Here is an 11622-nt window from a genome sequence, read left to right on the forward strand (position 1 = left end):
TATTATTAAATAGCTTTCTACTGACCTGTATAATTAAGTAATAGTATGTCAGTGACATTTCAAGCAAACTGCATTCAAATCAATGGGGAGGAAAAAAAAAATTCCAAAAAAACTAATTTCATTATTTCTGTTAAATAGCAGAAAGCAACATTTGGATGCAAGGTTTAAGTTTTAAAATTTGTTTTGATATTCAGGAATAATAAAAAAAAAATGACTATCGAGGAAGTAAAGAACAAACAAACAATGAATCTCAGAAGTTACAAATTTAATACAAATTAGTCTGAGGACAAATCTGGCGCCATCTACCTACAGAAGAGAACAACACCTCACATTGCAGTCTGTCGACTACTACTGAAGCGCATTCAACAAAATATTTGAAGAGGCATATCTCAACCTGAGGTCATTTTATCTTGCAAAGTAGTATTGGGTATCAATGTTGTCTCATGAATTATAATGGTACCCTCTGGTGTAGATGGGGAATGATTCCCAGGATCCGGCTGCGACTCAGAGGAACGGACAGTTGGTTGAGGTTGAGTAGGTTCTTTTGTAAGAAGGGATGATAGCTGAGATGATAGTGTGGTGAAGTCTATAGCAGTTGCTGGCATAAACTCGGGGACACGTATATCCACTGCGCTTTCATTCATTTCATTTTGTAAAGCCGAGATCATAGAGGAATTGTCAAAAAACAGCTCTTTGAAACTTTCCTCCATTGAATTAGTGGCGTTTTGATCACTTTCGAGATCCACTTCTTCCGACGCCGTGGTGCTTTCAGAATAAAATTTGACGTCGGTGAAGGAGGCGCTACCTACAATATCAGAAAACTGAAGTGATTTATAATCGTTTAGGCCTGATTTTGTTGAATACGTGTTAAGGTTGGATTTGGTTGGGGTTCTATCAAACTTATTAATGTACTTTCCAACTACAAAGCTGCTTGTGGGTCTTAAAGCTTGGGACACGCCGACGGCACTAAGATTGATATCTGCTTCTGAGATTTGAGACGTTCCTGTCCTCCAGTCTGAAGCATTAGCTTGTAGGATGTTAGCTTTGCCAGAAGGTTTTACAGCAGATCTGTGTATGGGTGACTGGAAAGTGAACTTGGCAGAGTTATTCGTTTTATGATGATTAACGTCAGCAGATCTATAAATTGCAGAGTGAGAGGTTGGGATGGCATAGACTTTCTGGTGGTTTGAATTGTCTTTAACTTGCCTACCAATCACAACACTGCTGGTCGGTTTCATTCTTATGGGGCTAAGTTTTTCCGCAGTATACGTCTGTGGCGTTCCAGCAGAGTTTTCATGTCCCTTCAAGCTATTGCTGTGAAGCGGCTGGATTTTAGCATACCCAGTCACTTTGTTCATAAGAGAAGACTTATGAATTGGAAGAATGAGCTTTGATGTGGGACCCTTATGACGGCTGCTAGATGTTATGGATGCTTTATTTAAGTTGGATCCAACAAAACTGCCGTTTCTCACTGTTGGGAATGCATCTTTGTTCGATTCAGCGGGCTGTGCTGAAGCAAGCCTACTTGAAGTCCACCAGTGAGATGTTTTTGACTGAACCTTGTCAACAGCTCCATTATTTGTAGCATTTGTGGCAAAGAGAGATGTTTTCATTGCTGCAGCTTGACCTCTAACAACATGGTGCTTTAGAGCATCAGGCATCGGGTTACTTACACCTTCAATAGAAGAGATGGTATCACGTGGAGGTCCATTTTTAAAAGAATCTGTCTGATCCCGATAAAGTGGGTTTTTTTGGCTTGATTCAGTGTCCTTGAACTGGAAAAGTGTTTTTTTGGAGCTCTCACGTGTAAAGGGTTTCTGAGCAAGTGCACTTTGGGCAGTATGTGGATGAGCAGGGGCATACTCCACATTAGATGAAGACTCTAAGAGGGGCCTTTGGTCAGAGTGCATTTTTGATTTTTGTTTTGGCAATTCAGGAACAAACGTGAAACCTTTAAAAGCATATGGCTTTTTAGAAGTTAGATAATATGGTTCGTTTCGGCTACTAGACTTACCAGAGTTTTTAAATGCACCCTCAGTGCCAAACACAGATGGACTAACGCTGGGAACGTGACTCTTCATTGCGTTACCTTGCACAAAACCTGGCGCGTGATGATGTTTAAAGGATAACGATTGTACAGTACTTTGGCCAAAAGAATTCAGAAGTGTCCTATTTTGGGCATTTTGCTTACTTGGCCTCCTTAATGAATGATTTGTTGGGTCTGGAAGATTAATATTTTTATCACGTTCTGAAATTAACATGGCTTTCTTTGTGAACTGCATTCGTGGGGGCAAGTCTGTGTTTTGACCTGACCTTTTGAGCGGTTCAGACAGCTGGATGCCACCTTTTTCATATGATTGGAAGTAAAAGCGGGCATTATTGGTCACTGGAGGCTTGATGGCAGATATTCCTGAAGCCAAATTATCATACTTTTGATTGCGAAAGGTTTCAACTGACACAACATTCTGACCACTTTGTCCCCTGTTTTGATAACCATTTTGAGCCAACTGAATGTTCTTGAAATTGTATCTGCTCGTGGCCAATTTTGCATTTCCATGTTCAACACCGCTTTGCAGGCTTGCTTTTGGATTGGCAACCCTTTCAGAATTAGACAGCTTGACGTGATCACGTGGAGAAGAAAACAGCTTAGATTTTTTTATCGGAAGGGTGCTATGAACTCCATTTGAATTTGGTCTTTTAAATGCAGGAGATACTGGTGTTAGGATTGTTGGAGGTTTGAACACCTTGGAAAGGGCTACGTCCCTCATATTCTCATAGGACATTTGAGATATACCTCCAGTCCCAGCAGAAAAAGCTTGTGGCGATGGTTTTCCCTCATGCTGATTTACTGTAGCAATCGATGGAAATGTATTTGCTGGTACAACTCTCCTCAGCACGTTTTGATTTTGGCCATTGTTTTGAAGAAAATTATCAAACAGCACGTTTCCATCACTTTTGTGCCTGATATTATGGTTGACAGTTGCGCTTCTAGACATATAATTAGTTGGAATATTTTCCCTCATGTAAGGTTCATTAAGTCCTAATGGTCGTGAACTGTCTGAATGCATTTCTGATTTAAAAATAGATTGATATCCAAATGAGCCAGATCTATGCACATTTGCTGCATGCATTCCACCTTTTTTCCTCAGCAGCCTTGGGGCCAGATTAATATCACTAAAGTTCATTTGGCTCTCTTTAAAGGGATTTTGTTCCTGTTGAACCGTTTGGAAAACATAGCTTCCTTTGGCATCAGTTTCCTCATTAAATTTCTTTCTCTGGTTGTATAAGGTAGAGCTGATCCATGGCAGCTGAGCTTTGCCGTTAAATTGTTCCGTTTTCCTTTGAAAATTGTCTCTTGTTGGATTTTGAATGGGTGGATTAACACTTTCCAGCTCTTGTATTTGGCTTTTTGAATCACCCGTGACATCTCCTAAAGGCATTGGTGATGAATCAAAAATGCATTTAATTAATTTTATAAAAGCACATATGGCAGCAAATTTAAAACCTGTTTATCTGGACGCATTACGAAATATGAAAAACACCCAAAAGGACAGTAACACCGTTTTAACTACTTTTGTCATAGCTGTTCTAAATATTTAGACTAAAAACTACACCTTACCTGACACTTCAGGCAAGCATACCACAACAGAAAGAGTCAAACCAACCCATGCCAGTCTACAAAAAAAATTGTCGGTTTTAAAACCACAATGAATTACAAAACCTAATAAAGTATAGAAATAGTATTGCGAAATTGAAGACCTGAATGCTTACCTCAGATAGTATTGAAGAGACATGTTTTAAGGAATAATGCGTACATGCTACACAAAGCTTTTTGTCACAACTGGTCCAAATTACCCTACTAATGTGGACTCACTGAAATGCTAATATTGTTGATGAGCATAATGGTGATCGCTGATAAGGTTCACCTGAATGCATTTAAAGCAAGAGTACAAAACTTTGCACATGCATAATCTTATATTTGTGTTGTTTTGACAGTTTTGTTACTGTGCCTTTACCTGTAGGTAGTTTTAAAAAAAGAGAGACTGTGCTAAAAATTATAAAAAAATTTATTTGGTACAAACATAGCAGTATACAGTCATTCTATATTTTCTTAAAAAAACAACATCAATACAAATGCATTTAATTTGTAATCATGAAAATACAATTTTCTCTCTCATTTGATACAAATGTAACTAAAAAACTCCTTATAATTAAACTTAATAGACAATAAATACAAGTAATATTTCATGGAAATTCTTCTAAATCATTAAGTTACATTGATTTAAAATGAGAAACAGGTTGAGTATGGTCTCCATGATTTTTGTAACAAAACAAACAGCACCAAAAATGGTAGTGTGGTTCTTTAAAAAAAAAACAAAACATGTTTTTGTTGCTGTTTTGTTTATAGGTTTCTCTGGAACAGCCCTACACCCTACACATGTTATGACAACCAGTCACGCCCAGCAGCAAACAGTCCTCTTCTGCTTCTCATGCGCTGGCATTCCACAGCTTCAGCACAAAATCATCTCATCTGTAGGTTTCCATCCCTAACCTCGAGGCAAGGCAGTGACTCCCTCAAATACCAGAAGAGACACGTCCACCCAAATGTTCAGTTCGGCAGCAAACCAGCGTTTCAATAAATGATTCGGAAATGATTACACCTGCTCCCTTAAAATCACGTGTGTGGTTACAGCTTTCGGCGTTCAGCGACACTCGACTCAATCCGGTCTTCACATCATGTAGCAGGACATCATTGCCAGGTCCCTCAGGTCATCATCGGTCATACAATCTGAAAACGCAAATAAACACGTGAATTAGTTCGCGTATTCGAATGCACGTGCTCGTTGAGGGGAGCTAAAATAGACTACTCACTTCTCCGTACGTTCCCGGTGAATAACGGCCCCAGGCGGCTGAAGCATTTCATCAGGCGTCTTTTGCGCGATCTTGGAGGGGGCGCAACGTCTTCTTTCGGTGTGACGGCCGCGTCCCCTTCGGGCTCCTCGGCGTCTTCGTCGTCCTCCGCGCATTCCTCCGCGCAGCCCGCGGATACGACCCGCTCGAAAATGTCCTCGTCCACCGGCAGGGTCTCTTGGATTCTCGCCTCCGACATCGGCGTGGAGTGACGGCACAGCGGACACACTATCCGGGGCTCGGGGCTCTCCGCGGACCTCCAGAGCGTCACCAAGCAGTTCTCGCAGAACGTGTGTTTGCAGCCCAGCTGTCGAGGACACCGCCGACCGAGGTTGTAAGTTCGGTAGCAGATTCCGCACTCCGTCTCTGGAAACATGCTGTCCTGTTGTTTGTTTGCTTGCTTGCTTGCTTGCTTGTCTGTTGCTGCGAGCTCTTAAAGCGGGTGCTAGTAAAGTGCCGGTGGTTCGTGCTGAGGGCTCTTATATACATAGTCGGTGAAGGCGGATCGGATGAAAGCACGTAGGAGGGAGGCGTTCTGGTTTCCTTTCGTTCTCGTCCAAGCTGTCTTTAGCAACAGGACTAACATTTTTTAAACAAGAAGTGATGTCACCGCCTGTAAACACAGTGATGTCATTCATGACTAAACATCACCAGAAGTTAAATCATACAGGCCTACGTGCCTTACTGTACTTACTGTTTTTTTTTTTTTTTTTTTTTTTTTTTGTATTTTTTTTTAAACGTATTATAGTAGACCTAGTGAAAGGTTGCATTGACTAAAGCAAAGCAGGAATTCCCCAAGCACTGATTTTGCCAAGTATCTCAGATTTATAGCTGAAACCTCTATATTCCCATCAGAGGTAAAAGTGAAACCGGCCTGTCATTGATCTTACTGATAAGCTGGGTGATTACAGTAAATCTAGTAAATCAGTGTCAAATGAGGGCCATTTTATTTGAATTAGCCTGTTTTTAAAGGGTTCGTGAACTGAGAAAACAAACATTTCGACATATAAGAGGTCATTGTACTATAAAAATATAATGCAAACCCCCCCCAAAAAACGTTCTTGTTAGTCTAAAAACGGCTTACATTGAAGCCAATCTGCCAGAACAACAACGCCTGCCTGTTTAGCTCCGCCCACCGATTTCAAGTAAAGTGATGAAGATCATCCATCCAACAGCAAGACGTTGAACGTCTTTGAATTGCCTTCCTCCTGGTCCCAACATTAGGAAGCAGTGGGGAAGAACTCGGCCCTTTATTCACGAGAACAGGACTAAATAATAAAAAGGCAGTTCATGACCCCTGTATCAAGGCAGTAAAAGTAATTAAATATTAAATAAACTGTTTTTAGTTGTTTAAAAAAAAAACTCAGAATTGCATCATCTTTTTTTTTTTTTTGCTTGCTATTTGTACAGTAAGCCTGCACAAAAAACATAGTTTACAATGACCCCTTTTTCTTTGTTCCCTGTAGCTTACCGGAATCCATGCCTCTTTGAAACACTGGGTGCCCCAGTTTTTTTACTGTACGTTTGGAGGAAACAACTGCTTTATAAAAATAAACAGTGATTACAGCGAGGGAAATACAATACACCCAGCTGTGCTGCACCTTATTAGCCTAATCCAAACAAAACCACTCTACCCCACTGTGAGATTTCCCAGAATGCACTCTCCTCCTGTTTTCTCCCTCCCCGTCATTCCCTTACTTGGTCTTGGGTGTGCCTCGCTGATTCCAAACTGGCTGTAGCCGGTTGTCCTTTCCTCAGAGCGCTTCCCGTATTCTCTTGTATCACTCATAACTTTTTGAACTTGCTTCTTAAGAAAGCACACTTGCTTACTCCGTTATCTGATACTTTTGTGTTTAGAGCTCCTATGTTTATTTCCAGGTATTTCAGTTTAATGGCAAAGAAAAGAACCCATTCATTGCCATTAAAATTAAATTACTGAGGCTACTGAGGCTGATGAAAATGCTCCATTTTAGAAAAATATTTTTAAATGAACTCTTTATGTATGAGATTGTGTGTGTGTGTTCACGTATGTAGCAAAAATAATAGTAATATCACTAAAATTATAATGTTGTAAAAATACCTAACCGTATGTAATTGTTGTGTTTCTACCCAGAGTCCAGATGTTTAATACGTGAACCTGGCAAACCAGGACGAAGCTGATAAACAAAGTAGACAATGAAAAGACAAAAAAAAGTTGGCAGAGGATGTCTCTGGCAGACATCTTCAACGTGCTGTTAAACACTCACTACAAAACATGACCCATGGCCTGTCTTGTGAGTTATAAATAGAACAAACAGCTCTTAATCATTTACTTACAGTTTGTAACAATACCAAAAACCCAAACGATTGTGTCCCATGGATTTTCCACGGATCGTTACCATTTTTGTCTGAGAACAGGATGATATTTTTAAGAAGGTCAAAGGGCAGACAAAAAAACAAAACACGTTTTTGACATGACAGCATTTTAATTCTTGCTTGAATTTTGAAAATGTACATTTGCATTAAATTAAATAGTTTTATGTAGAATTTTGGAGTGTAGTTATTTATTGAAAATTGATATACTACTACATTTGGGGTTTTTTTTGTTTTAATTTAATATTTAAGTTAAAGTTGTACTCATTTTGTTTGTTTTTTTTTTTGTACTTGGTAGATTTTTAAAAAAATTAAAACAATTTTGTACTTAAAGCTAAAGTAAATGAAAATGAGAAATGCTGCCTTTGCAAATAATGTAAAGATTATTTCATTTTTTCAGTTAACGTCTTTTTAGTTGTAGTTAAAAATGATCCAATGTACATGGAGTATAGAGTATCAAATTGAAAAGTAAAAGTCGTATTTTTGCTAATTGACAAGTTAAATAACAGTGGAGTGATACACATCTATGAAAGCAGTCCGTAGCATCAATAGCACTTGTGCTTTTCCCTCTCTTAGTAACCAAGCCATCTCTTGATAATAAATGTGAGTGAAAGCAGCACCCACCCCAGCCATACAAAGCATGGCATCAGGGGAGAGAAGAGACCGACAGAAAGAGACAGAAACCTACACGTGCAGGGAATAAACAGACGGTGTTAAACAGTGACAGAGCTTAGTAAACAGTTTTTTTTTCCTCAAAACTTCTCACCTGTGACAAACTGTCCCAGCATGGACCCGGCGCTCAGGTTTGAAAGGGCACAGAGCATTTCACCTTGAAAAAAAAACAACTGGACTGGAACGGTGAGTGAGTCTTTTAATCCTTCCTTCACGCACTATAAACTGTGGCTCAAATAGAACACCCAGATCTGGTTCTCTGACTGACAGCAATGATAAGCCGTTGTATGCCGAAAAAAAAAAATTGTCGTACAAAGAGTTCCTAGATATATCCTTGCCAGTTCTTAAATAAATATTAAAGTGTAGAGATTGCAAGATTTGCAGAGTGTAGCTGCATTCTCCCTGAAAACAACGTTTTTGTGTAACTCGCATGGCCAGATATAAAGTGTTTGTGTAATGTTATATAGCATATTTAATTTCATTCGACACTACAAAAGAAACACACACATACACATATATATTTATATATATATATATATATATATATATATATATATATATTATAACGATTTTGTATATTAAGATCTTCAGTGCTTATAATTTAATAAAATGTTAAAGTCCAAGTTTGCACTCCTAAATCTTGTCATTAATCCTATAGAGACCTGCATTGCTAGGCAGCCCCTCCTGTGAGTGATGGTTGCTTTGACTATGCCCACTCGAGAGTTGGATTGAAACTGCAACACTAATAAGAAAACAGACAGCAGGGTTTATTGGGAGTAAAATCTTGACACAGTCTTCATAAACCCTGCTGTATTTGGCCCTTATTTGTATGTGCATTTGTGCGTGTACATATTTCTTGTGCAGATTGGAAATACAAAACTTTTGAGCTAAAAAAAAAAAGTGTAGATGACAGCCAAATCTGATAAAACATCATAATGTTTATAAGGAAAAAGGTGGCTCATTTTATATGCAGATGTAGACATGCATACATTTACTATCATTATCGCGACGTGTGACTTTGCATGAAGTTTTTGTGGAAGTTTTGGTGTTGTGCCAAGACCCAGTTTCTCAATATTTTAATGATTTCATATAGAGGAAGCACGAGAGTATCTTGTGAAATTGGGTCAGTTCCACTTATTTTTTAACTAGATGAGACCCGATTAAACTGGATCTGGATCTACAAAGTAGTGTTTTGGCCTTGATACATGTTTATATTAAAAATAGTTAAGGACATGCAAACCTTAAACGTTGGAATTTCTGTTAAACAGTTATTTGCACTGACATTGCTTGCTCAAATGGATCTTCTTTAATGATGAATGGGTGCCATCAGAACGAGAGCCCAGGCAGCTGAGAAAAACATCACATGACGTGTGTTAACATCTTGTGAGTTTAAAAGCCGTTAAAAGAAATTTTAATATGATCCATAATATTGGTTTCTCCAGTGGAAAAAATTAGGATGCACAGGTCAAGCACTTTTTACATGCGAAAAAAATAGTTCTGAATAAATATGCCTGTAGATTTTGATGTGAGAGGGCACCAGGGGATAGTCTTGAGGAGGCTTATTATGGATTATGGTCTATATTTTGGCTGGAGGATACCTTAAAGTGAACACCTTGAAACATCTATTCTAATTTTTATCATTTCTGCGTATAAAGATGCATTTCTCCACATGTGTTCCAACGAAGAAACATACTCCTCAATTAAGCATGATCAACCATTTTTTTTCTAGGTTGCTTCAGAAGATCACGATCACTGCTGAAGACTAGAAAACCATATTCTCCGTGGCATCTCGGTGTCCTCCATCATGTCAGAGTCTCGACCGACGCCTGCACAAACTGAGGTGCCTTCAGAGTCTCCAGAGGTGGAGTGTCCAGTCTGCTATCAGGAGTACGACCAGGACTCCAAACTCCCGCGCATGCTGGAATGCCTACACGTCTTCTGCACAGAATGTCTCCGCAAAATCCAGCTCACCCCTTTGCACCCGCCCGACCCCAACAGCGCCCCCTCAATCTCCTGCCCCCTGTGCCGCCACTCCACCCCGCTGCAGGGTGGCGACGCATACTCTCTCCCCTGCAACTCACGGATTCTCGCCCAGCTGCCTCCCGTAGCCTTCCGTCTGCCCGCGTCGGTGTCTGCCCGGCTGGCCACGGTGACCCAGCGCTTCGTGCTATCTCTGGGGGAGAGGGATACCCGATTCATAATCCTGCCCACTGTTAGTCTGAGGGTGGAGCAGATGGGAGAAGGCGCAGAGATGGTAAACCCACCTAGGGTGCTGCATCGAGAGATCGAGGTTCTGAGGAGACACAAGAAGACCCTGATGTGCGTTCAGGTTCTGGCTGTCATCTTCTGGATTATGTTTGTGCTGACTTGTGTGATTGGGGTTGTGTTTGGGCCAAGCCTTTTTCATAATTGAGAGACCAAGGACACGGGTGTATCCTGTTACAATAACATATTTATTCTGTACCTGCATTTTTCAAATGAAAACATTTAGATCGTTATCACTAGATCGGTTTGATTGCATGTAAAAATCTGCAGTTGCCCCAATATTTGGACACAGCAAATATATGAAAGTCATTGCAAAACATTTTACAGTGTACAAACTTTGTTTTTTTAAATTATGCCATAATATGGTTCATAATAAAGACAAAAAGTATTGTGGAACCTTGTTGACAAATGCTAGAGAAACAAGTCCATAGTTGATGTGATTATAATTAAACTATATCTAATGACTTCATATTGTGCATCCATTACAAATTAACATTTTATGTACTTTTGATATTACTTGCTTGAACCAAATTCTAAAAGTGAGGTTGGTTCTGAAAATAGCTCTAGACTAGATATGGATATTTGGTTTAATATTTAATTGAATGCAATTCATTTTATTATTTGGTAGAAGTGTCCAAATATTTTTTGCCCCTTTTTTCATGTTCATATGTAGTCCTACAGGTATTCCTCTCCTTAACTGTTATGTCTATATTTATTATCTATTTTGTAAATAGATTAAAGGATGATATTCTCTGTTCTCTGATTTTTTTTCCTAGCTTATCATAAGTTGTTTTCCATGCAAACGTGAAAAATATATAGGCCTGTGGCATTCTGTGCTTTAGAAAAAAAGAAGCTAAATCTGAAAATGAGGTAATGAGTCCCTCTTGTGGATGATGCGCAGGAATACATCTGTGAATAGTTTTTATTGCATGACATACAGATGTACGATACTTCACTAATTTATCAGTTTCGGCTGACTGAAAAAGTTAATATTTTTATATTTTTGGTCAAGAATAAACACAAAGCATTACTTTTTGTTTAAAGGGCATGGTTTAATCAACAGGATAGCACTTCATGAGTACAAGTTACAATGGAAAATCAGTGATTTGTCAATAGCATTATCACATAAACCGAATATCAGCCTACCTTACATTCACAATTCGGACATACAAAAAGAAGACCGAGCAAAGAGGGCGACCCTGAAATGGGCGTGGCTACATGCCGTAAATACGAACAAAAATGTACCATTCAAATATAAAATAATTTTTCTTCGATGTTTCTGAGTCCCTGGCGTTTGTATAAAACGCCTTTTACGAATCGTTTGAGTGAACAATTTCATTCATTCGTAACACAACAGGTTCCACCTACTGGCAAAAAAAAGTTCTGCTGATGACCTTTTTGCTAACTGATTCAAAAGATCCG

The 11622-nt window shown here is 39.2% G+C and overlaps 3 protein-coding genes across 6 annotated transcripts; 1 reads left to right on the plus strand and 2 right to left on the minus strand.

Moving 5' to 3' along the window:
• Positions 1 to 248: 248 nt before the first annotated feature.
• On the minus strand, positions 249 to 3855 carry LOC122348040. Its single transcript, XM_043243290.1, has 3 exons — positions 3772 to 3855; positions 3620 to 3675; positions 249 to 3430 (listed from the first exon to the last, which is right to left on the minus strand). The coding sequence occupies exons 1-3, from the start codon at positions 3792 to 3794 to the stop codon at positions 390 to 392; spliced, it is 3120 nt and encodes a 1039-aa protein (XP_043099225.1). The 5' UTR covers positions 3795 to 3855; the 3' UTR covers positions 249 to 389.
• A 194-nt stretch (positions 3856 to 4049) lies between these two features.
• Positions 4050 to 5374, minus strand: si:ch73-335l21.4 (E3 ubiquitin-protein ligase-like). Its single transcript, XM_043245290.1, has 2 exons — positions 4873 to 5374; positions 4050 to 4789 (listed from the first exon to the last, which is right to left on the minus strand). The coding sequence occupies exons 1-2, from the start codon at positions 5285 to 5287 to the stop codon at positions 4731 to 4733; spliced, it is 474 nt and encodes a 157-aa protein (XP_043101225.1). The 5' UTR covers positions 5288 to 5374; the 3' UTR covers positions 4050 to 4730.
• A 2135-nt stretch (positions 5375 to 7509) lies between these two features.
• On the plus strand, positions 7510 to 10963 carry si:ch73-335l21.2 (RING finger domain-containing protein). Of its 4 annotated transcripts, none has more exons than XM_043245287.1 (2): positions 7510 to 9399; positions 9665 to 10963. In XM_043245287.1, the coding sequence occupies exon 2, from the start codon at positions 9740 to 9742 to the stop codon at positions 10346 to 10348; it is 609 nt and encodes a 202-aa protein (XP_043101222.1). In that variant the 5' UTR covers positions 7510 to 9399; positions 9665 to 9739; the 3' UTR covers positions 10349 to 10963. The 4 variants fall into 4 exon arrangements, with proteins under 4 accessions (XP_043101222.1, XP_043101223.1, XP_043101224.1 ...); XM_043245288.1 differs by having other exon boundaries at positions 7510 to 9318; XM_043245289.1 differs by having other exon boundaries at positions 7510 to 9303.
• The last annotated feature ends 659 nt before the right edge of the window (positions 10964 to 11622 follow it).

Source organism: Puntigrus tetrazona, chromosome 7, assembly GCF_018831695.1.
Source record: "Puntigrus tetrazona isolate hp1 chromosome 7, ASM1883169v1, whole genome shotgun sequence".
NCBI classification, from domain to species: Eukaryota; Metazoa; Chordata; class Actinopteri; order Cypriniformes; family Cyprinidae; genus Puntigrus; species Puntigrus tetrazona.